The 26,037-nt window shown below is 48.0% G+C and overlaps 1 protein-coding gene across 4 annotated transcripts in view; it reads left to right on the top strand.

Moving 5' to 3' along the window:
- Positions 1 to 26,037, top strand: part of RBM19 (RNA binding motif protein 19) — a 154,523-nt gene that overhangs the window by 110,583 nt on the left and 17,903 nt on the right. For all 4 annotated transcript variants that reach the window (XM_084820182.1, XM_084820184.1, XM_084820183.1 and 1 more), the window contains one exon: positions 22,885 to 22,976. In XM_084820182.1, the coding sequence (XP_084676308.1) occupies positions 22,885 to 22,973 (89 nt within the window). In that variant the 3' untranslated portion in view covers positions 22,974 to 22,976. The remainder of the gene's footprint in view (positions 1 to 22,884; positions 22,977 to 26,037) is intronic.

The following is a 26,037-nucleotide window of genomic DNA, read 5'->3' on the forward strand; positions in this document are numbered from 1 at the left end:
CCGTCTCTCCTCATAGGGCTTTGTTTCCAGTCCCCTGGTCATCTTTGTTGCCCTCCTCTGAACCCTCTCCAGCAACCCCAAATTATGTTGCGTTGTAGCAGGGAACAATATTCTGTTGCTGGAAAAATTCATTTCGACCCAGCTGCTGTGAGGACTGTAGCTAAGCTCAGAAGGAACAGGGAATTCGGGGGGAGAGGGAGATGACAGCATCCCTGCAAGCCCAATAAAAAAGTGTTGGCATTGCATCCCAGCAAGCCCTGACTCCTCTACATTACTGCAGCTCACCTCACGTATGTGTTATCTACTGTTAACACATTAAGTACTGTTAACTACTGTTTAGGGACTCCCCGACCCACCCCGGAGGCTGGTTCGGAGCTTCTGGATCGGCCCTAACCTGCCTCAGGCTGATCCGGAGCTGGGCCAACCCGCTTCGGCCTTCAGATCCGAAGCACGCTCTGGACAGTTGAAGTGCCTCCCCCGAGCCGTGCAAGTCCCCTGCTCCTCCTTACTGGGACCCATAGGAAGCGGCCGCCATCTTGGAGGGAGTTGCCATTTTCTTTTCAAATGGCAACTCTTCTTCTTCCAGTAAGTAAATAGTGTGTAGATTACGGCCATAAAGGAGCCGTTTACGCAATATCACAGGCATAAATGGCCCAATTACACTTGTAATATTGTATAGATGGCCCGTTTACGGCTGCACTCTACGCAGCATTTACTTACTGGAAGAAGAGTCGCCATGGCGATGCCCTCCAAGATGGTAACGACTGTGGGTGCTCCCCACGGTCTAGGTAAAGAGCAGGGGGCTCGCGCAGCTGGGCAGGGGGCTGCCCGGATTGGGGTCAAGCAGCCCGAAGCGCTTTGGGAGTGGTCCAATCCACTTCAGCTCACTCCCAACCCACTCCGGAACCGGGCCACTTCGGCCCAAATCACCCCGATCCACTTCGGGATTCAGGGTGCACTATGATCTACTCCAAATCCTGTGAATTCAGTGGGACTTATTCCCACTAAGTATACCTAGGATTGCAGCCTAAGAAAGAAGGAGGAAGATAAAGGGGGAGTGGGGACAGACCAATGAAGGCAGGGATCGGTGTCTGAACGGTGTCTCTGTAAAATGTGAGCCCTGACGTGGGCTGGGAAACACCGCTCGGGCTGTGCTTCAGGCAGCCAAATGCCTTGGGCTGGTTCTGTTCATGGGAGCCACACACACAGCAGCGGCCACAGAAAAGAAAAACCACAGACTGCGCCGCCGCGCTGAATGCATTTCTAAGACTGGTAGTTTGAAATGCAGAAGGCTAGACACAGGAGAGATGTCTCGTCTTTCCACTGAAGTTTCCTCCCCCCCCATTTTGGAATGACTTGACTGTATGTATCCTTTCCCCCCTCCTTTCTCCCCACCCCCACAAAGCCTGGACAATGCTTGATTTTCGGCGTCTCCTCCCGCCCCCCCCAATGTCAAGCAAGCAAAGGGGACATTCTTCCAGGGATGTATATTTATTTGGGAGGGGAGGAGGAAGCAGAGAGAAAAGCCAAGTCGTGGAGTGAGGAAGCGGCTGGCTGTGTGCTATTCATCCAGAGGGCATTTCAAACAGCAGGCCCACAGTAGAGAGAGGCTTTCAGCCCAATTTCCTGGCTGCGGTGCCTGGGAATTCATTGGACGGAGCATAATAGTGCCAGAGGTATCTGCACTAAAAATCTTTGTTTGCTGTTCTCGCAGCTAGGAGGAAATGGGTTTTGTATTTGGCTACATGCTCAGCTTTGCCTCTTCCCCTGCCCCCGCCCCGCTCCTTTGTTGCTGGTGGACCACTCCATGCGGAGGGTCAGTGTACTTATCCGCTCACCTTGGAACGTTGCGCTCGGTCGTGGCCTCCGCAGCTGGAAACCCGCCGTCATCCCCAAAGGCTGCGTCGTTCGGCTGGCTCTCGCAAATGAAAGGGGCAGGGCCTGAACGGCTTGTCTTGAGGCTGGAATTTGTCTTTCCGGGGGAAGCAGCTTAAAATCAGGGGGCTAGGGAATGGCAGCTCTTCCCCAAGGCTGCTGTGGACCCTGTGGTGGACACATCCAAGCAGCCCCCGGCGTGTGGATTGTAAGACCGTGAGAAGGGCCATGTTGGATGAGGCCAGAGGCCCCTTTAGTCCTGTTTCCCCACAGTGGCCAAGGAGATGGAACCCCACAAGCAGGAGATGAGGGCAGTAGCCTTTTACCACTCATGGTCCCCAACAACTGGTATTGAGAAGCACATTGACTCTGAGAGCCCCAAATTCATCTAGTACAGGGTGCAGAAGGGAAGTTCTATAGGCTGCGTTCACACAACATGTTAGCCCTTACTCAGTGGTTAAAAGTGAGTTGTTTGTTGAACCGTGGGTTTTTTGTTGAACCATGGGTTGTTTATTGAATCATGCGTTAGCATGTTGTCTGAGCCCAGGACATTTTCCGCAGGGTGACTTGTTAGCCAGCTGTGTGGCTTGTTAACCACCCTGAACAACCCAGCAACAAACTGTCAGGGTGGACACTGAGCCCATAGAATCCCAGAGTAGTTCTGATTCTGAGGAAGAGCAGTCGCTCCTGGGAGGGGAGCGCGCTCCTCTTTCCCAGGGCCAACAGCTGACGGAGATTCCTCCCACCAACATTCCTAGCTTAGATAGCAGTCCAGGGAGTAACAGAGAGCGGATAGCAAACTTGGTGGATGTGCGACGCCGACGCAGAGAGCGGCGCCAGATGGAGGGTGTGGAAAGGAGGCGGAGTGCCCGGTTGGCACGCAAACAACGGCTGCGCCCAGAGGATCCAAGGGAAAAGGGGAGAGACTCTCCCTAGTCCTTAAGTTCAGGGGTCTGCCAGTAATTCCCTTTCAAATGGGGACCAACTGTTCCAACTTAGGGCATAGGTTCGGTGCTGCTCAGATCTAGTTGCAAACATAGTTGTTAAGTTGTAAAAGAAGAATAAAGCTTTGAAAAGAATCCCTTCGTCTGTGTCTGGACTTGGCTACTGGATTAGACTGAGAGAGGCCTCCAAGGAGCCCTTGACACAAACCATGGGTTCTCAAGGTGGCTTGTTTGAGAAAAGCTACGCTGTATGATTAACAAGGCGCCCTGCAGAAAATGTCCCAGGTTTGGACAACATGCCAACCCACAGTTCAACGGACAACCCCTGGTTCGACAGACAACCCACACTTACCCACTGAGTGTGGGTTAGCGTGTTGTGCGAACGCAGCCATTGAGTGCAGGGGTTCAGTGGGCCAGGCCTCACCCCCGCTCATTTTCACTTTTCTCCATGCTGGGAGAAAGGGACTCTTCCAGCACTGGGAGGAGCAGCCATTCCACATCCCTGCTGTTATCTCCAAACTGAGATTGGAGATAACAGCAGAGGTTTCCTTGCGCGCCACTCCTCCTCCCGATGAGAGGGAGGGTGGTGCAGGGGATCTCAGGTCAGAGATGACAGCAGCATAACTCCAAACCCCAGCCCCTGAGGAACCCAGGGGGTCTCCATGAGCTGGATTGGAGAGCACAGCAGGCCAGAATCTGCCCGCAAGCTAGGGGCTCTGCATCCCTGATCTAGTACAACAGCCTGGGCTGTATGTAATGGGTTATATCCAGTGTTAGTCTACCTTCAGTCCTGTTCATTTCAGGAACAGGAAATGTGGGTCTACTCAGTGGGGCTACTCTAAGTAGGACTAACATTGGATACAACCCCGTTTCCCACAGTGGCTAACCGGATGCGCCCAGTAACGCATAAAAGTAACCGTCCTCTCCCACTGTTGTTCCCCAGCAACTGGCATACAGAAGTGCATAGCCGCCATGACAAGTAGTCCTTGATAGCTTTATCCTCCATCAATTTGCCTAATCCCCTTTTGAATCCGAGTTGGCGGCCATCACCCCATTTTGTGCTGGTGAGTTCCATACTTCAACTGTGCACGGCGAGAAGAAGTCCTTCCTTTTGTCTGTCTTCAATCTCCCGCCAGGAGTTAGGTTTCTAGTCTTGTGAGAACAGGAGAAAAACCTCCCGGTCTTTTTTCTCCACCCCATTCAGAACGGTATAAATCTTGATCAGGTCCCTCTTCCGTTGCTTTTCTGTCCCTTCTAAACTAAAGAGGCCCAAATGCTGTAGCCTCTCCAGAGCCCTGATGGTTTTAGTCACCCTCCTCTGCACCTGTGGCGGCTATCAAGTCTCCTTTTTGAAATGGAGCCGCGTTGTTCTCTGCACACTGGTGTGGCTGATGGGAGTTATGCTGTATAATGGGGTAAGCTGGAGGCAGGCACCAGCAGGACTGGAAAATGGAAGGCCTTGCGTTTACAGCAGAGGAATGGGACTGGATGGTCCCTTAACCCCCTTTCCAGATGTCACAGAACAAAAGTCCCTGCAGGGCTTCCAAGGTAAAGAACTGCAAATCCAGGTCCTCCCTGCCAAGGCATCTTCTCAGCTCTGAGCTGAGGTTGCTGGGGCCGCATTCAAATCATGTAACTGCAGCCTCCACGGCTGCCCGAAACTCACTCTCGTGCCGGGTTGCTGCTTGCAAGACGTTCTGGTTCGAAGCAGCCGTTTCATTGCAGTCGTCAGCTTTCGAGATGCTCCGCTCCCTCTCCTGCCCCCCGTTGCCACACACACACACTTTCTCTCTCTGCTTCTTTCCCCCCTTCTTGGGGGGGGGGGGGCTTGTTGTTTTGGAAATATTTCCGAGTGAGTCACTAATAATCCTGTGCACACTTCTCCCCTCTCGGGAGTTGCGGTTCGTGCAGAGGAGGCACTTGCTCCCAATCCAGCTAAATTGCTATTGACTTGTGTTCTGTGCGCTCCACAAACATTTCACTCAGCCGTCACCAGCAGGACCGGCGATCTCCCGCCAGGGGTAACTTGGGAGGCCAGCTGCGCGGGGCTGCGTTTCCTGCTCTTCCCCATCGATCAAGGAATTAAACTGACAGAAGGGAAATTTTCAGCCCAGGCTGAAGCTGGCATGGGGGATGCAAGAGCACCTTGGACCGAGGGGGATGCATTGCTAATGGGAAGCTTGGGAGGTCTCAGGGGGGCCGTGGCGGGGTCTCCATTTCGTGTGCCGGTGCTGTAAAATGTGAGCAAATTCGGCCAGAAGTGCTTTATTCGAGATGGGGAGGGGTCTTTTTCTTGCTCAGCGCTCGAGACAGTGGAGCAGATAGATGTGAACAAGTATTTTTATCCTCATTGTATTCTCATCCCCCCGCCCCAAGTATCTTTCAACAGCCCTACCTAAAGATATAACCTCGATATGCAATATTAGAGATGTACGAGAATTTCATTCACGTTCACAAATCATGCAAGCATGTCCCATTCGCAACCGGAAACAGCAGGTCGTGTTCTCCAGAACTGCTCACAAATTCCCAAACTTGCATTTGCACTCTAAAAAAATGTGCTTTGTCATGCTTTCAGGGGGGGAGGGTTGTGCATTTTTGGTGCACTTCTTTAAAAGGCGCATTTCCCCCGTTCAAAATGCACACTTTTCCCATTTGAAAGAAACGGAAGAAGACCACAAACGAACGCAGGAAATGAGACGAGCCGGGCTTCAAGGTGGTGTTTGGAAAATCTGGGCAATCATGAAAATCGCTGGTTCTCCCATCCCTATGCAATATGAGATGCAATAATGCAATTGATAATACCTACCAATTATAAAAGGCTATATCAGATCATAGGGGTCCCCCTTCCTCTTCTTGGGTTTCCCATAACAACATAGGCCTGAAACCAAGTGTCAGTCTTGGACAAATACGCCTTACGACCCATCCTGAAGGTTTGGGGTTTAATCAATATACAGAGAGAAAGTTCCATAATTGGGATGGTACAGTCACCACCATCACTACCCCAAATGTGCTACACTGCTTACCTTTGGCAGAAGAACCTGTAGGATTTTCATCTTGGGAACCACAGTGGTGTACCCAGACAAGGGCGTTATTTCTGAAGCTCAAACTACACATAATGGCGACGTCCACATTTGTTGATCGGTCCGTGTTATGTGGAGAGGGGGAGAAGAGATTTTAAAGGCAGGGGAGCTGACCCTATGTGCACCTAGGGATGTTGGAGAAATCCACAATGGAATCAAATGAGTTCAGATTTTTATGAATCCGACCTGCGGGTTCTGCAGTGGACCGGCTTTCCCCCTGTCGGGTGGATTCCACAGACTTGTGGACCAGTTTGCTAACCTTTGGAAATTTTACGCGAATTTCATTGTGGGGGGAAAAATGCAAACAAGGACCATGGCCAAAAATGCATATTTCCTCCATAGGCTAAAGCATGAAAATACTATGGGGGTGGGGGATGTGCACATTTTGCAGGAATTTGCAGTTTTGCATGTGCGAACTTGAGCAAGTTCAGAAACAAAAATATCCGATTCTGTCGATGGGTGGATGATGGAACAACAGGTGCCAGACAATCCGCAAAACACAGACAGAAGAGATTTTTCACAACCTGTACATCCTTACCTGCATCTGACTCTTAGCTCTTTGTAGACACACTTTCCTGAAAGACAGCCTGCCTTCAGCGGGCAACTGAAGGGTAGTGTCAGGTCCATTCTGGGGCATGATCTCTGTTCATCCATGGTGACAGTGAAGCCCAGCAGGCCTATCCAGTGTCCCTCCTGAACAGAGTGGCTGAGTTAAATCATGTCCTAGAATTCTTTGCAACATGCAGATGTTCTGAGCCCAATGCTTGGGAGATGCTGTACAGAGACGTCAGCGTGGAAAGTAAATCTCCACTCTAAGGTTGTCTTCATTGATGGCTTTAGGGGTTAAAAGGAGGGCTGTGTGTAACCTCTGCTCCCACAAAAGGTGGATTTCCCCAACCTGCATTTTTATGCAAGTAAGCACCTCTCTGCCCATTTTGCATCATTTCCCTCTCCCTTCCGTAGAGAGGGACAGAGACCTAAGGAGAATTCTCAGCATCAATCCCCATCCCTCTGATCCCTGGGAATCATGCTGAACTCAGTTCTAGCACCTGAAATTTCAGCAGATACTTCCCACACATTTTCATGCCACGAGGACTAGTAACTTAAAAGGAAAAGAGAAAAGCAAGCAAGCAAGCTGAAATTCTCAGGATGCTGACTTCTGCAGCCAAGACACTTTTCTCACCTTGCACAGTTGCCCAATTGTAGTATGCGCCCAGCCCTAGTTAAAAATAAAATAGAAATCTAGTGCATCAGAGTGTGAGCTGCAATGCAACATGGCGCTGGTACAGACAGGAGTGGGAAACTGGGCTGCCTGCAGCCCACCAAGTCCATTTGTGCCCCCCCCCCGCCCCCGGTTGCCACCACTGCACTGCTGGAAATCACTGCCACCGTGTCACAGCAATTCTGCTGGGAAACAAGATGCACAGGGAGCGCGTGCCTTCTTCCCCAGCAGGATCGGGCTCCACACAGCCTGCCAAACAGCTTCACGGCAAGTTGTGAGAAGCACGATTCTGCTGGGAAACAGAGTGCTTGCTCCCCGCACGCCTTGTTTCCCAGGAGAATCACTGGGACTCCAAGGTGCAGCTCTCGGAAGGGAAAGAGTATGCCCCCCCACCCTCCAAAATTGCCCATCCCTGCACTAGAGTATTGATATAGTGCTACCTCTGGTGATCAACCCTCATCAGGAGGTTCACTGCCCTGTTACACATCAGTTGAAGAAGAAAAAGAATACTCTGCATTTCTGTCTCACCTCTAAATGGGCAAATCCCCCCCTTGTTATGTTGTAATCCTTACAATGCGCCTGTAAGTTAGGCTAGTACTATTATCCCCATATTGTGGATGTGGGAACTGAGGCCAAGCAAGACAAGGCCTGGATTCAAGCCACGTAGTGAGTTCACGAGAGAGGCAAGAGTCAAATCTTGATTCGTAGCTCAGGCCCTTCACCACTCCAGCATCCCACGAAGGCTTCCAGTTCATGTTCATGGTCTGTACCACCAGGGTGCAGCGCCCGCACTTCTTTGCGATCAGGGGCGCTTACATCATCTGTCGCCCTGCTCCAAATTCCCTGTTCCCTTTGAGCTTAGCTGCAAATCCCCCAGTAGCTAGGGGGAAATGAATTTTCTCAGCAGCAGTATAAGGTTCCCTGTTGTAATCCCAGCATTTTGCGAGGGGTGGCTTGCTCTGGAATGGGCAGGTAAGACCCATTAGCTTCGCCAAAGACCTGCCCTAGGTGGAAATGAAAACTGCCAGAACTGGTTTGTTGATATGGATCAACACAGCTGCCTGAGTTTTCAGCCTCTCTTTAGGCATTTGGCTGTGAGGACCATCAACATTTACCACTAGGTCACTGTGTACCCCGTGCATGGGCACATTTGTCAAAACCCCAATGACACCTGTTTTTGGCTCCCCGAAACAGCCTGGCTCTGACTACTTGTGTTCGAGGAAGTAACTTTTTATCAAATAGCCTTTTCTCAATGTGTTTTCTTTGCTAGCTGTACGTTACTGAATTATTTAAGCCTTTGATTCTGGCCTCTTGCAATTACATGAGCATGTCAGCTATTTATTTTCTTTTTTGTTTCCTTAGTTCCCCACCTCCACCACTTTTGTGCCGTCCTCTTTCCAGCTCTCTTTTTTCTCTTGAGGGAGAAAAAAAACCCCATACACTTAACATGAAAACACAACGCAAAATATACTAAAGGAAAAAGAACCGTTGTTTTCCTTCTGGGATGCTGGGATCCATAGAAAACCTGCCCTTGCTCTCCAGCTGACATAGAAGTTGAAAAAAGTGGGAGCTAGAGGAAAGAGATCTACAGTTAGGGTTTTTTGCATGTAACAAAATAAAAATGCAGTCCCCAGTGGGACGGGAGTGGATTTGGGTTTGGATCAAGACTGCAGCCCCAGAAATGCAGAGGGAGGGTGCCCTTTCCTCCTGTGACATTTTCCCAATTAAAATGTCCCTTCCGAAACTCCTATTTGCCCCACAGGAGAAAACATGAAGATACCTGTAAGTCACCCTTCCCCAACCTGGTGTCTTTCAGATGTGTTGGACTACAACTCCCATGCTGGCTGGGGGATGTTCGGAGTCATAGCCCAACACATCTGAAAGAGATCAGGTCGGAGAAGGTGGCTGTTACTTTTTCCCCCAGGAAGGCAAAAATTTTTTTTGGGGGGGGGGATTTTAATTAGAGAGGAAGATCACACACAAACGGTTGCCAGGCCCTATGATCCCCATTGGTTTTTTTAATTGTAATCCCAGCACATCTGGAGGGCATGAAGTTGGTCAAGGCTGCCCTATGTAGCTTTAAAACAAAGGTAAATCGCTCCATTTTGCTGATGGCACACTACGGTATTTCGGCAGCAAACCGCCAAATTTTGGCTGGGTTTGCCACCACAGTGAGTGGTAGGGTGTGGGCCCCAGTGATTGGGTGGGGGGGAGGAATTGAACTCCAGACCCACCCCCCACAGAACTTGCCCAGTCCCGATACAGACAATATTGTACCAGATTGATTTGATATAAGCAAGCTTCCTATGTTCCTGTTTAAATCAGCCCTTTATTCAGAACTGGGAGGAGTGGAATCTTACTCTGTCTTTAGGGGAAAAGACCATAATTTGGAAAAGACCATAATTTGGTGATAGAGCCAGTGGAGGCTGGTGGCTCCGATTTCAGTGGGGCTATGCATCCATTCTGGGTGTCAGTCAGAACCAGCCAGAACTCTAAAGGAGCCATCCAAGGCTATCTGATCGAAACCCAGGTTGGATCCACAGCCCCACCACAATTGGAGCCACCAACCTCCACTGGACTGAGCACATGCTTTGCATGCAGGCAATCACAGCATCTCCAGGTAGGGCTTGGACAAATCCTGGAGAGCCACTGCCCCCATGTAAACAAGACTGAGCAAGAGGGTTCAGTGGTTAGACTCCAAATACAGCAGCATCCTATGTTAAAATTGTAGAGGGAAGGAAGGAAGACCAGGACGGGGTGTCTTCAGAAAATGCTTGCTTGAAGGTGATGCTAGATGGGATGAGGTAGATGTTGGTGTTGGGAGAGGGCGTTCCAGTGATAAGGAGCAGCTAAGGGAAATGTGCACGAAGAGGAGATGAAGCTGGGGTGTTGAACCTCTTTCAACCCGAGGGCCGAATCCAATTCTGAGAAGTTCTCGGGGACTGCATTCCAGTGGTGGGCAGGACTTAAGGCAAAGGGGGCGGTGACAAAGGCAAAAGAGGGTCTGTCCGCCTGAGTTTGAGGGATTCCCTCCTTCCCCACACACAACACAGCTCACCTCATTTTGCAGTGTCTCCCAACTCTGTGTAGCATTTTCAGGGGGCTGCCATGGGAAGGAGGGATTGGAGAAGTCCTCTTCCATCAGTGCAATTGATTCATCGTAAATCTGGATCTGCCCCTTCATGAATCACTGCCTTGTTGTGGCGAAGGGGCTTGCGTAACTCAGTGAAGCCATAAGCTATGCCGTGCAGGGCCACCCAAGATGGACAGGCCATGGCAGAGAGTTCTGACAAAATGTGGTCCACTGGAGAAGGAAATGGCAACCCACTCCAGTATTCTTGCCAAGAAAACCCCATGGAACATATCACAAGGCTAAAAGATATGACGCCGGAAGATGAGCCCCTCAGGTTGGAAGGTGTCCAATATACTACTGGGGAAGAGCAGAGGGTTTTTCCAAGTAGCGCCAGAAAGAGTGAAGCGGCTGGGCCAAAGCCGAAAGGACACTCAGCTGTGGATGTGTCTGGTGGTGAAAAGAAAATCCGATGCTGTAAAGAACAATATTGTTTAGGAACCTGGAATGTCAGATCAATGAATCAAGGTAAGCTGGAGGTGGTCAAACATGAGATGGCAAGATTGAACATCGACATCTTGGGAATCAGTGAACTAAAATGGACAGGCATGGGCGAATTTAATTCAGGTGACCATCATATCTACTACTGTGGGCAAGAATCCCTTAGAAGAAATGGAGTAGCACTCATAGTCAACAAAGGGTGGGAAAAGCAGTACTGGGGTACAATCTTAAAAATGATAGAATGATCTCAGTACGAATCCAAGGCAAACCATTCAACATCACAGTAATTCAAGTCTATGCCCCAACCATTGATGCCAAAGAAGCTGAGGTTGATCGGTTCTATGAAGACCTCCAACACCTTCTAGAACTAACACCAAAAAAAGATGTCCTCTTCATCATAGGGGACTGGAATGCTAAAGTAGGAAGTCAAGAAATCACCGGGATAACAGGCAGGCATGGCCTAGGTGTACAAAATGAAGCAGGACAAAAGCTAATAGAGTTTTGCCAAGAGAACACGCTGATCATAGCAAACACTCTTTTCCAACAGCACAAGAGACGACTCTACACATGGACATCACCAGATGGTCAATATCGAAATCAGATTGATTACATACTTTGCAGCCAAAGATGGAGAAGCTCCATACAGTCAGTAAAAACAAGACCTGGAGCTGACTGTGGCTCAGATCATGAGCTGCTTCTTGCAAAATTTCGGCTGAAATTGAAGAACATCGGGAAAACCACTAAACCATTCAGGTATGACCTAAATCATATCCCTGATGAATATACAGTGGAGGTGAGGAATAGATTTCAGGGATTAGACCTGATAGACAGAGTGCCTGAGGAACTATGGACGGAGGTCCGTAACATTGTTCAAGAGGCAGCAACTCAATCCATCCCAAAGAAAAAGAAATGCAAGAAAGCCAAGTGGCTGTCTGATGAGGCTTTACAAGTAGCTGAGGAAAGAAGGGAAGTGAAAAGCAAGGGAGAAAGGGGAAGATATATCCAACTGAATGCAGAGTTCCAGAGAATAGCAAGGAGAGACAAGAAGGCCTTCTTAAATGAACAATGCAAGGAAATCGAGGAAAACAACAGAATGGGAAAGACTAGAGATCTCTTCAAGAAAATTGGAGATCTCAAGGGAACGTTTTGTGCAAAGACGGGCATGATAAAGGACCAAGAAGGCAGGGACCTCACAGAAGCAGATGAGATTAAGAAGAGGTGGAAAGAATACACAGAAGAACTATACAGGAAAGATCTTAATGTCCTTGATAGCCATGATAGTAATGTCCTTGATAGCCATGATAGTGCGGTCACTGAACTTGAGCCGGACATCCTCAAGAGTGAAGTCAAGTGGGCCTTAGGAAGCATTAGTAACAACAAAGCTAGCGGAGTTGACAGTATTCCAGCTGAGCTATTTAAAATCCTAAAAGATGATGCTGTTAAAGTGCTGCATTCAATATGCCAACAAATCTGGAACACTCAACAGTGGCCACAAGACTGGAAAAGGTCATTCCAATTCCAAAGAAGGGCAACGCCAAAGAGTGTTCAAACTACCGCACAATTGCGCTCATTTCACATGCCAGCAAGGTGATGCTCAAAATCCTACAAGCTAGGCTTCAGCAGTATGCGAACCGAGAACTACCGGAAGTACAAGCTGGGTTTTGAAGAGGCAGAGGAACTAGAGATCAAATCGCCAACATTCGCTGCATCATGGCGAAAGCAAGAGAATGCCAGAAAAATGTCTATTTCTGCTTCATTGACTATGCTAAAGCCTTTGATTGTGTGGATTGCAACAAACTGTGGCAAATTCTTAAAGAGATGGGAGTACCAGACCACCTTACCTGTCTCCTGAGAAACCTGTACGAGGGTCAAGAAGCAACAGTAAGAACCAGACATGGAACAACCGAGTGGTTCCAAATTGGGAAAGGAGTACGACAAGGCTGCATATTGTCACCCTGCTTATTTAACTTATATGCAGAGTACATCATGAGAAATGCCAGGTTGGATGAATCAGAGGTCGGAATTAAGATTGCTGGGAGAATTATCAACAACCTCCGATATGCAGAAGATACCACCCTAATGGCAGAAAGCGAAGAGGATCTAAAGAGCCTCTTGTTGAGGGTGAAAGAGGAGAGTGCAAAAGCTGGTTTGAAACTCAACATTAAAAACATGAAGATCATGGCATCTGGCCCCATCACTTCCTGGCATATAGAAGGGGAAGAAATGGAAGCAGTGACAGATTTTACTTTCTTGGGCTCCAAGATCACCGCAGACGGTGACTGTAGCCATGAAATTAAAAGACGCTTGCTCCTTGGGAGGAAAGCTATGGCAAACCTAGACAGCATAGTAAGAAGCAGAGACATCACCTTGCCAACAAAGGTCCGTCTAATCAAAGCTATGGTTTTCCCAGTAGTAACGTATGGCTGTGAGAGCTGGACTATAAGGAAGGCTGAGCGCTGAAGAATTGATGCTTTCAGACTGTGGTGCTGGAGAAGACTCTTACGAGTCCCCTGGACTGCAAGGAGGTCAAATCAGTCCATCCTAAAGGAAATCAACCCTGAGTGCTCATTGGAAGGACAGATATTGAAGCTGAAGCTGAAATATTTTGGCCACCTAATGCGAAGAGAAAACTCCCTGGAAAAGACCCTGATGCTGGGAAAGACTGAAGGCAAAAGGAGAAGGGGACGGCAGAGGATGAGATGGCTAGATAGCATCACCGATGCAATGAATATGAACTTGAGCACGCTCCGGGAGAGTGCGCAGGACAGGAAGGCCTGGCGTGCTATGGTCCATGGGGTCACGAAGAGTCGGACACGACTGAACAACAACAACAAAATCTGGATCTGACCCCATGTGTTTAAAAAGCAAATGTCCGGGTTGACTTTCTTCTCTGTCCCAAATCCACCAGAAGCTTCCAGATGTTGCCCTCAGGTCCTGATTAGAATATTTATTTATGTATTTATTTACTGTATTTTTAAAATGCCCAATAACCAAAGTTCTCAGGGTGGTGTAGAATGCATTAAAAACAAGGTACAAACATTAACACAAGATACAACCAGTGCAAAATGAAACCAGCAGCAGAGAATAAAACCATTACAGCATCATAAAAACAAATTAAAACCAGCAGCAGCAAAATAAAGCCACTAAAAACAGTTCTTAAAATCCCTGTGAAACTGATAAGGCCTTTATTTATTCATTTAAAATATTTCTTGGCCACGTTTCAGGGCAGAATAAAACACATAAAACTGATACAGTATTAAAAAGCGATGAAAACACAATAAAGCAATAAAAACAGCAATAAAAAACAGCAGCAAAAACAGAAATCGTATCAGGAGAAGGTCAGAGAAAAATAATATATTTTCAAGGCCTTCTTAAAATCCTGCAATGAGTATGGCGGACCTCCGAAGGCAACTTGTTCCAAAGGTGTGGGGCCACTGCAGAGAAGGCCCTCTCACATGTTGTCGCCCATCTAACTGCTTTCATGGGTGAGCAAAAGAGAAGGGCCTCTCTTTCTGATCTTAAAGTGCAGGCAGGCTGATGTGGGTGTAGGTGGTCCTTCAAGTAACTCGGTCCCAAACTGTTTAAAGCTTTAAAGGTCAAAACCAGCAGTTTAAATTGGGCTTGGAAACACACTGGTAACCAGTGCAGCTCGCACAGTATAGATGTTATATGATCAAATCTCATCGCCCCTCACCAACGCTCAGGCAGCCACATTCTGCACCAGCGGAAGTTTCTGAAATGTCTTCAAAGGCAGCCCCGTGCACAGTGCATTGCAGTAGTCTAGCCTGGACGTCAGTAGTGCACGGATAACTGAGGTCCGTCCTCTCCAGATAGTGGAGAGGGTAAAGCACACTCCTGGACACTGCAGCCACCTGGGCTTCCCCAGGGGGAGTGCAGCCTGGGGCTAGAAAAACCACAATGTAAGCACCAGGCGAGCCTCTCTGGGGAGAGCATTCGACAAACGGGATGTCACCACTGAAAAGGCCCTCTCTCTCATAGCCACCTGCCTTGCTTCCTTTGGCACGGTCTCCTGAAGGAGGGCCTCAGACTATGGCCTTAATAGCCATAGAGTAGGTAAACATGGGAAGAGATGTTCCTTCTTTCTTTTTGAGAGAGAGAGAGAGAGAGAGAGAGAGAGAGAGAGAGAGATTTGGCAAATCTAGGGAGGAGGCATTCCTATAGGTACCTTTTCATCAAAAAAGCGAATGCCTGCAGTTATGCCACAGTCTTGCCTCAATCCTGAAACAAACGTGTGCATCGCTTTCTCTCTAGTGACGCCTCTTCCCTTCTCTCCAAAGTTCTGGATCTTGGTTCTGACAACAGAACGATGCTATGCCCGGGGGCGGGGAGCATTCCTGTTACTTTCCTTCCTGCCTCCCCTTCCGCCTCCCTCGACATTCATAAAAGTACAGGAGTAGAAGTACAACCAGTCCTGGCATTCTGTCAAGGAATTAATTGAAAAATAAAATCATTAGATGGGGGGACTCCAGAAATGCAAAATTGTTTGGTTGAGGATGGAGGAGGTGGAGAAGGAGGAGAATGGTGGGGGGGAGAGCAGATAGCACAGCTTTTGTCAGGTTAATTTCTTCTGTATTGATGTTTTGTGACATTTACTTGTTGTTTATCTTTGGAAGCAGCTGTAATGCTAGAAGAAAATGCAGCAGCTTGTTCCATGTGTTTATTTTACAACCTTTCCCCGAGTCCTGCATGTACATTTATTTGTTTGTTTGAGAAGGGTGTTTTGATGGCTGAGATTGGGCTTTGAACAGCTGTTCTCCGCATGGAAAGCTGCTTTCTGAAATGAGGGGAAAGTACAGGAGGAAAGGGTTTTTTTCCCCAGTTTTTTTTCCCCAAACTTCAGGCAAAAAATGATCACAATGGGCTCCCATAATTCACTTGAGACTTCTTTGAATCTTGGAAATGATAGATTAGGGAGTTATGTCAAGATGTATGTCATTATAAAATAAAATAAACTGACTGTGTTATGTGAGCCAGCCTCCCCTGGGATTGGATGAATTGCTGTGATGTCATGGAATGCGCACAAACATTCTTAACCTCTGCAGGGGAAGAAGAGTCAGCCGCAGAATGTTGTCAAAGTCTGCAAGAACTGAAAAAAAGTTTTGCGGGGGGGGGCATTGGAGGGGAAACCCTCTCACAGGGCCGTAGGAGAGGGAGAAGCTCTGAGCTGTGGTCAGAGATGTGGGTAAGGAAAAATAGGGTGCGGCGACTAAATGAAGGGAGATGAGTTAAGGCCAAGGAGCTTAGATGTGAGGAAAGGATAGATGGGGAGGATAGAGGAAAAGAATGTGACGGCAGTAGGTGCTGAGAAGAAAGGGAGTCTTGAGGTGGGGGGAACCAGACATATGGTGTTAGAGAAAAGTGGGACTGTATGTTGATGTGGGAAGGAGGCGCAGAGGGTCTGAAGGTAGAGAAAGTTCCAGGCCAACAATCATTGGGGAAAAGAGCAGAATATATAGTGTGAATTTTACACATTTAATTTAAAAGAATCAGCCATAACCTTGACTGGTTAAGGTGCAATGCAATGCATGTTTAGGCAGAAACAAGTGCTTCAGCTCCCAGCATGCCCCAGCCAGCCATGCTAGCTGGGGCATACTTGGAGTTATAGGACTTTTTTCTGTCTAAACATGCATAGGATTGTGCCTTTAAGGACCTTTTTCCAGCTGTGATGGACTGAACCTCCGAAATCTTGGCTATCACTATTAGTTGCCTATCCTGATTCTAGTTTCTCGTCCCTAACGCAGAAAACTTCTTAGGCTGTTAAAATGCACCGGATTGCCCCGTAAGTCTATTCTGGCCCCTAATTACATTTCTGGGATTCTAAATCATAGTAGCCATTGTGTGTCGATGTGAATGGCTCCAGATCGGGTGAGAGGGGGCGTGGAATATTTCTCCTGGAGCATCTCGGCTTGCTTTTTTTCTTTTTAATTCAAGTTCCTAGTCCTCATGTCTGCAAAGGTATTCTCCAAAGTGTGCGGGCAACATCTGAAGCCATGTAAGTGGTTGGGGCTCCCGTGTCCTGCCTCACTAACAAGGCCAGAATACAAAGATGCAAAATAAATCAAGCAAATGTGACTCATTTTGTATCTGCATAAGTCACAACAATCATTCTCTTCTTCCAAATTTGGGGCATTGAGGGAGAGGGGGGTTGAGTGTAGGATATGTGCATCTCTGTGGGTGGCTTGTCCTGAGTTACCTAAGCCAGCCGCCAAGGTAGAAATAACACCTGCCACTTTGGCTATCCAGTTCCTTGACTCCAAGATGCACTGCGGATCTCTCGGACAGGACAGTACTGGAAGCTTGAATCCAGAGAGGCTTCTGCAGAGCAATTCTCAGATTGGCCTGTGTGCCTGTAGCAAACGAGAACTTGCCACCAACAGTGGTGTGAAGGTTTGAGGCCTGCAGAGACAAAGGGAAAAATGGTCAGGCCTTGAGTTTTTTGTTGGGAGGGAGTATCCCTGAGAGGAGTTGTATCATTTCCTTGGTTAAGCTTCAGTTTAATTCCCCCAGTGAAGTTTCATTTCTTCAGGGCTGAAACAGTACTTTTGGTTTTGCGGCGGGAGAGTATATAAAGAGAATGAGAGAGCCAGTAAGAGCAGAGTTGGAAAGAGCAAAGCCTCAAGAGGGAGCAGGAAGAAGCAGCCCGGAGAAGTCTAAGTACAGCTGGGGTAAAGGAATTTGCGTTTTGCAGTTTGTATCTTCTCTTAATGCTTTTTGTATCGCTCTACTGTGTAAATACCTTTAGTTGTGATTTGCTTGCTTTAATTTACCAGTAAACTGTTGTGGTTGAACCCCATCTCTAGAGTGTCAATCACCCCACGCCTACAGCCTAGACCCCACGTTACTGGGAAGGGGAAGGTAAAAGAAGGAAGGTGAGACTCTTAAGGAGGCAAGAAATCCTTAAGGAGTTGCTCAGGGGGTTCCAGGTCATAAGGGGAACCCTGACACATGGCCACATAGATTACAAAAGTATGTCAAGTGAAGACATGTGTGTAGCTGCATCTTTGGTAGAAAGGTCCTGCTGTGGTCTAAAATTGATAATGCAGTTCCCTTTGGAGTGTCATCTGTTGTGCACTGAACTGACTCCAAGATGTGGATTGACTGGTCTGTTGGTTTCATCATGTGCTTTGCCTCTTCCACTCCAGCCTGCTGCCCCAGTATATACACATCCTTGGGGCTGTGTGTGTGTGTTCTATATATTAAGAGTACACCCAGTTCTCTTAGTGTGGATCCTTACATAGTCATTATGACACCATCCACTCACAAGAGGGGAAGTATCAACAGGCTTGGGGGAGCCCCAAGCTTCACAGAAATACAAAAAAAAAATTGGGGGGACCTTGAGGGGCAAAGCATGCCAGTAATGTGGATTGATTATGCTTAGTGGCCCCAAAATGCTCAGTGTCTGTTGGGGGGCAGGGGGAGAAAAACAGCAGGAAAGGAGCATGGAATGGTGTACCTGGAAAGGGCATGGCTGGCTGGAACCCTAAACAGGAACACTTCACCCTGCAGCATTCCTTTGGAGGCCCCATTTTTAAATTATATAATTTCATTTTAAAGGTAGTTTCCAGCACCTTTGGTTGCATGTAAAGACTTAGATGTCTATGGGAAGTGTTTGGTAAAATCAAGCCAGAGGTGACCTATACATATACCACTTCCTTTATGTTGAATTTGACCAATGGTTCATTGAACTCTGTTCTTTCTACATCGACTGGCACTAGCCAGCCACCTATTCTGGCAGTGGAGTTTCCCAGCTTTGCTACCAAGGATCCTTTCAACTGAAGATGGCAGGGATTGAATCTGGGGTTTCTTTCATGCAAAGCATGTCCTCAGTCACCAGCCTGCAGCCCCTCCCCATAAAGGGAATGTAAGTCAACAGAATAAACTTGTATGCAAATCAGCATTAACTGGCTTAATTCAATGCAAGTAGCAAAATCTAACCGCTCATGGAACAGAATTGATTGACTTCAACACAGAATCAGACACGGTGGCAAGATTCCAGTGTGTGGCAGTGGTTAAGAGCATTGGACTAGGACTCAAGAGACCCAGATTGAAATCCCCGTTCAGACATGAAGCCTTTTGGGTGACTTTGGGCCAGTCACCAACTCTCAGCTTCACCTACCTCACAGAGCTCTTGTCAAGGATAAAACAGAGGGGAGGAGGAGGGTCATGTATGCCGCCTTGGGCTCCTTGGAGGAAAAGGCGGCTTCTAAATGTAACAAACACATAATTAACATTTATCCTGAGTTGCCCATTTGCCATCTAGAAAACCCATTGGTGCAGAACAAAAGTGCCACGCTAATCTTTCAGTGACCTTCACATCGCTTCCAGTTAGGGATGTATGGATTTCATTAAATCCGTCCTGTCTGTGTTTCGCGAATTGTCAGGTGTCTTTCGTTCCGGGCTCTGCTCATTGATGGAATCAGAATTTTTTTAGGAGTGTACGAATATTTTGTTCTACTTGCACAAGTCTGCATTAGTGCAAATCTGCATTAGCGCAAGTGCGCACTAGCGCAACCCATCCAAAGTTTAAGGAACAGTCCACGTGACTCGGAAAAAGCCAGTCTGCCATGGAATCCACAAGTGGGATTCATAGAAATCCAAACTCATTTGGTTCCATTATGGATTTCTCTGAAATCCTTACTTCCAGTCTCCCCAAAACATCTCCCGCTGTCCTATAACATAAGGCCACTCAAAGAACTGGACTGGCAATACAATGCAGGACAGACAGCTGAGAGACCTTCACGCAATGCACAACGAGCTTACAGAACTCCCCGCCACAAGGTGTGATGGTGGTCATTGGCTTAAATGGCTTAACGGAGGAGGAGAGATCTAAATAAAAACTTCGATGCTCAGAGGCCATGTAGCTTTGACTACCAGTTGATGGGGAACAATAGAATAGAACAGTATTGTTGCCCTCATACCCTTCTGCCCAGGGGGCTCTAATAGGCCACTGTGAAAGACAGGATGCCAGACTAGATGGACCTTCAGTGCAATCCAGCATAACAGCACTTGCGCCCTTAACTGCCGCTGGCCCTGTCTTGCCCCAGCACAGCCCCATGCCAGAGCAGCACAGCCGTGAGAACAGCCGGGTTTCAGCCATCAGTGTGACAGCAGCATCTGCTTCTGCCTGAAGGGTCTTTTTGATTGCCAGGTGGGGGCGGCCCTGCCGAGAGAACTTGGGCGGGAAGAGATCGGCCATGGTGACCCTTCTGCCTCAGTTCCTGCGGTGTTACTGACCCCCTCTGATCTGGGGGGGGGGGCTTCGTCTCCCATGATTAGAGCGGCAGGCACTCTCCCTCACTCTTCAAGCTTTTCTGCATCTCCTCCCCCCCCCGCCCGCCTTCTTTTCTTCCCACAGGCAGCTGCGGCGTTTGCTGTGCTCTCATTACCTCGCTGCAGGTTCAGTTTCCAACCGCCTTTGCGAACCACCGGTGCCTTGTTGTTGTTACGGAGAATAAGTGATTGCTGACAGTTTGATTGGGGGGTAGGCAGAGAGAGCAGCAGTTCATGCAGCCTAGAGTTGGAGACAGTGTACTGGGAAGAGGCTTCCAGGTCCCAGCATGCTTCTTGATAGGGTTGGCCCAAGAAATGCTGGTATCTGGGGCAGACCATCTTAATGGAATCCCCTCCTGCCCTCAATCAACCTGGGGCACAATCCTTCGGCTGTTCTCCTGCGAAGACCACACTAACACAAACAGAAGCCTGGTGTGTGTTTCTGTGTCTCCTGTTCAACCAGGGGTGGGGGGAATATTGAGCTCCTGAAAATGGGTGAGATACCAGGGGTATTGTGCTTCACACAGCACAATCTCTTAGCCATGATGCTGCTTTTCAAAAATGTGCCCAACCCTAACTTGAACCCAGTACAATTGGGGATGGAACCATAGCTCAGTGGACAGAGCACATGCTTTGTGAGCAGAAGACCCTGGGATCCCCAAGCATCTCTTTTCAAAGCAGGTAGCAGGTCATCGGAAAGACTCCTCCAAAGCTCTTGGAGAACCACTGTCAGTTGGAGTAGACCAAGGGAGAAGAACCAAATCCAGGTATCGGAGGCTCCTTAGAAGCCCATGGTCCCTTTCCCCCCCACCGCCCATTGATCAGGTTTTTCCCAGGTTTTCCCCCATTCTAAAAGGTTGGCATGCTTCTCCTTAGTTGCTGGCTGTAAGAGCTTTAAGCTAGAATATGCTGGTGTATTGGGTATTTCGGCTCCTTCCCTGTTGCTGGATTTGGCCCTCGGGCCAGAGGTTTTGCTACCCTATTCTAGTCCTTGTGGCTGAGTTGATATGCTTGAAAGTATATGATATATGATATGATATGATATGTAAAGTATGTGATATGTTTGAAAGTTGATATGATATATCAAAGTTGAAAGTTGATTGATATATAATATGACATATCATATATCATATCATATCATATATCATATGATCTTATATTATATATGATATGATGTAATATCAAAGTTGATATATCAAAGCTGAAAGTTGATTGATATATAATATAATATCTTGTCAGATCATATATATCATATGATCATATATCATATATCATAACATATCATATCAAAGTTAATATATCAAAGTTGAAAGTTGATTAATATATGATATGATATGTAAAGTATATGACATGCTTGAAAGTTGATACGATATATCAAAGTTGAGATATCAAAGTTGAAAGTTGATTGACATGTGATATGATATGTGAAGTATAGGATATGCTTGAAAGTAGATATGCTTGAAAGTATATGAAAGTATACCTTTCTGAAATCTTAGAAGACAGAAGCCCTATGCAGGAGTATAGGGCAAAAGTGTGTAGGAGGGCATGGGTGGCCGCATAAAAGCGTATAGGGCAAAATGTGTAAGGCAAAAAGTGTGTAGGGGGAGGAAATAGTGAAAGTAAAAGTGTGTAGGGCAAAAGTAAAAAGTAAAAGCACGTAGTTAAAAAAGTTTTTTAAGTCTGTAAGGTGAAAAAAAAAGTGTAGAGTAAAAGGGTGTGTAGGGTAAAAAGGTGTAGGGTAAAAAGGAGTAGGATATGGGGTAATAAGGGTAGGGTGCAGGGTAAAAAGGTAGAGGGTAAAAAGAGTGTCAGGTAAAAAGGGTGTGTAGGGTAAAAAAAAAAAAAGTGTAGGGTAAAAAGTAAAAGTTTGTAGGGCAAAAGTGTGTAGGGGGCGTGGGCAGGCATGTAAGCCAATGTCCCCGCCATCCACCTCCTGTTTAGAAGGTCTCTATAGGGCTTTGTAAGCATGCTCAGGTCAACTAGGAATGTTGGAGGAATCCATCTGGGGGGTGGAGCTCTCTGAGCTTTAATCAGCTCGGCCCCCTGGACTACGGCTCACTTTCCCTGCATCGAGTCAGGCAAGTTTGTGGATTGGGAGGAGGGTGCACAAATTAGAGCTGAAATTTGCACAAATTACGCAAGTTGCTATTTATGCACATTTTAAAAAACCCGAAAAAGTTCCTGGTTTGGGGGAAGAAACTCGCAGTTCAGCTTGCAAACACAAGCTGAGTCGGGGATGACATGGAAATCTGGCGAGCCCAAAAGGGACAGATTTTCCAGCGATGGACATTCCTAAGCTCAACATGCTTCTACAAGTCCCATGATCGGAAACTGATGAGGCAGGGTTCACGATCATGCAAACTCAGTAAACGGATGCTGGGTGCACAGGGATACTGGCTTATGTGCACACCCATGTTCCCCCTACACATGAGGTGGCATAGGGCTAGAGGGGTGGCTGGAGAAAGGATGGTCTTTGGTGGTATATATATAGTGACGTGTCTCTCCCCATGACCAGCAGAATAAATAATGCAGAACAAATCCTGCATCAGATAATTCAGCTTTGCTTATGCGGAATTTGGATTGCCTGGGTGCAGATGGCTGGAAATTTTACCGGGGGGTGGAGGGGTGGACAGGCTGTACACGCAGCTGTGCTTCTCTAAATCCATTCCAGGCCGGTCACCATCCTTCATGGAATTGGTTGGTGCCAAATGCTAAGCACAAGGGTGGACTTTCTCCATGGAGTGGAACTCATGAGCTCTGCGAAGCCACTGAGGCCTTACGGGTACTGGGCACCACAACCGAAAGAGGGTCTTTGCGGTGATTGGCTAGGAGGGCAGATACGTGATGTTGAAGCTGTCTCCCTTCTTTCCCACTCCCACAACTTTTCTTGGACCCACACAGATTCCCCAACCAAGAAGAAGCGGTCGGCTGTCCTAGAAGAAATCCTGGAAAAGATGGAGGATGAAGGGGACGACGAGGGAGACAACTAGGAGGTTTGTGGAAGTATCACTCTCTCTCTCTTTTTTATATAATTTGACAGTGAATAGGGATATGTGAAAGAGCACAAGAGATCATCTCCATTCAGTTGTGATTGTGTTCTGCTTCTGTTGTTCCATAAAGGACGCCTATCTCAGAGTCAAGCTCAATGTTCGTCTAAACTTGCATAGTGGAGCTGTGCATGACAGTTGTATTTACCTTCCTGTAAGCCTGTTCTGCCCCAATTCAGATCAGGATCATAGCACTCGAGGAGGAGGGATTAATTTTCCCCCTACCCTGACCTTTCCCCCCTACCAATTTCATCTTGAAATTCCACTATCCATGGTAGGCCTGTTCCCTCTGAGCTTCGCTGCAATCTTTACAATACCTGGGGGAAAATAGTTTTGGTTTTGGTTTTCCAGTGACAGGATATTGTTTTGAGCTTTCCCTGTTGTAATGCAAAGTGTGTTGGGGTGTCTTGGTCTTGAATGGGCAATTAAAGCCCATTTGCTTCACAAAAGACCTGCTCCTGGTGGAGATGAAAACTTCTAGAACTGGATTGTGGATATGGATCAACCCAGTTTCTGCACTCTCTTTGGGGATGTGGCTATGACGACTGTCATGATGAGTGCCTGCACTTCAGAACAGGCCCACTCCACCGCTAGAGATGCCTGTTGTTAAAGGGGGGGGGGGTGTCAGGCAACTGGAAGAGTAAGAGGTGGAGACCTACTGATGGACTTCAACCCAGGAACCCATAGAAAACTAGAACCAGGGTTGCACACACCCTTCCCTACACCTGTTTCACAGCCTCTTAATCGTGTGTCGCATCCACCTGTCTCTGAGCTGTTGCATCTCTGTCTGCAGTTCTGAGGGCCATATAGGAATCATAGAATCATAGAATCATAGAATAGTAGGGTTGGAAGGGGCCTATAAGACCATCAAGTCCAAACCCCTGCTCAATGCAGGAATCTAAGTCAGAGCATCCCTGACAGATGGCTGTCCAGCTTCATCTTGAATGCCTCCAGTGTGGGAGAGCCCACCACCTCCCCAGGGAATTGGTTCCATTGTCGTATTGCTCTAACAGGAAGTTTTTCCTGATGTTCAGCCAGAACCTGGCTTCTTGTAACTTGAGCCCATTATTCTGTGTCCTGCACTCTGGGATGATCGAGAAGAGATCCTGGCCTTCCTCTCTGCGACAACCTTTCAAGGACTTGAAGAGTGCTATCCTATCTCCCCTCAGTCTTCTCTTCTCATGCACAATTCTTTCAGTCTCTCTTCATAGGGCTTTGTTTCCAGTCCCCTGATCATCTTCGTCGCCCTCCTCTGAACCCTCTCCAGCTTGTCTGCATCCTTCTTAAAGTGTGGTGCCCAGGACTGGACACAGTACTCCAGATGAGGCCTAACCAGTGCTGAGTAGAGGGGAACTAGTACTTCCGGGATTTGGAAGCTATGCTTCTATTAATGCAGCCCAAAAGAGCATTTGCCTTTTTTGCAGCCACATCACAGGACTAGACTGCTCCCTCATACCAAACAAATCCTTGAGTGAAGAAAACCAGCAAGTCAGTGGGGATAGAGTTCTCCCCAAGCATTCTCCCCCTGACATGCTAGCTGTCTACATTGAGGGACTTGTTTTGTATTGAGGAGCATTCTCTCACGTGAGTCTACCCTCCAAGCTACACCTTGAAGCGGGACAGCCCTGATGCAGACTTACCGCCTTAGATAGAAGGAGGCTGGTGACCCACCTTTTAGGATCCTCCCTCTTAAAATTTAGCAGGGTATAAAATCAGCAGTGTTCTTCATCGGTTTTCAGAAATTGGCATGTCTGTTGTTGTTTTTTAAAGGAAAACTCAGAAGTGGAAAGAATTAGCCTGACTCTTTGTATGGATCGATGGGGAGGGAAGGGATCCTTTATAGATACAGTAAACGGAGCAGGCCTCTCCGAGCAGACAAGGAGGCAAACAGTGTCCTTGAGGAACAGAAGGTTGAAGATTATAATGTATTTTGGTGCAGAATCGGCCTGAAGCCAGGTCTGTAGGGCACTGCCGGGTCAGCCTGGGTCTCGTTTCATTTGCGTTACTGGCTGCCGTGAGAGATGGCTTCCTTTGCTCTGGTTCCCCTTTTCCCTCCTGGGTCGTTTTTTCATCTGCAGCTCTCATCGCCTCAAAAGCACGTTTTCCAGCTCCCCCGCCCCGAGCCACTGAGTTCCCCTCGTTGATCCTACGTAGGAGGCGGGTCATGCCTCTCCCCATTGTGTATGGCAGCTCTAGGCCTGCCTTGCATTAGCCGGGAGCACGGCTGCCTCTCCTTGCTGATCGTGGCCCATTTTGGTGCAGCTCCCTCACAGATTATCGGGCTTTTTTGCCAGCTCCGTCTGGCTGCGCAGCTGGCCAGTCACCTTTCTAATGTGCCTGCCTCCGTTGCAGCTGTGCACACGAGAGAGAGAGAGAGAGAGAGAGAGGCAGGATCAGCATTTGGGGCTCTCCTTATGAAAGAGAAGATGCCTGCTTGACTGCAGGACTAATCCCTCGCCAGGTTAAGTCACGGCCTGCTTCCAACAGTGCCTCTGGAATAAGCCGTGCTTCATGACCCTCTAGAAAGAGCTCTAATTCTAGGATACCCCCTTGAGGCTTCTGCTCAATGACATCTTCCCCTAGAGCGCACAGCTGGGCTGGGAAAGGGGGGAACAAGGGAGAGGAAGAGGACAGCAACCAATCTAAACTAGAACCAGCACTCAAACTCTGGCAGCAGAGGCTGGAGAGGAAGGCTTCTGAACGGCCAAGGTGGCCAATGATGGAGAGAACAGCACCACAACCCCACTATAGCAGCAGCTTTGGGCAGCGTGGCCTGCAGGCGGCTGGACGTTTGAATGAAGGAGCGGAGGTTTTTGCTCTAAGCTCAGGATAGGCAGGGCTTGTGTGCGTGTGCACGCCACGATTCCGCAAGAGCGCGGGACGGGAAGCCACGCTGGATTTTGCAGCCTTGTTCGCAACTGATGAATTGAAGGTCAGAGTCACTTCTGTAATGCTGGAGGCAGGCAGCAAAAAATACTGCCAGGTCCAGGGTGGCCTTCCCTTTAGC

The sequence above is a fragment of the Heloderma suspectum genome, chromosome 13 (assembly GCF_057233095.1).
Source record: "Heloderma suspectum isolate Gila_16-S chromosome 13, 16-S_ref, whole genome shotgun sequence".
Taxonomy (NCBI): Eukaryota; Metazoa; Chordata; class Lepidosauria; order Squamata; family Helodermatidae; genus Heloderma; species Heloderma suspectum.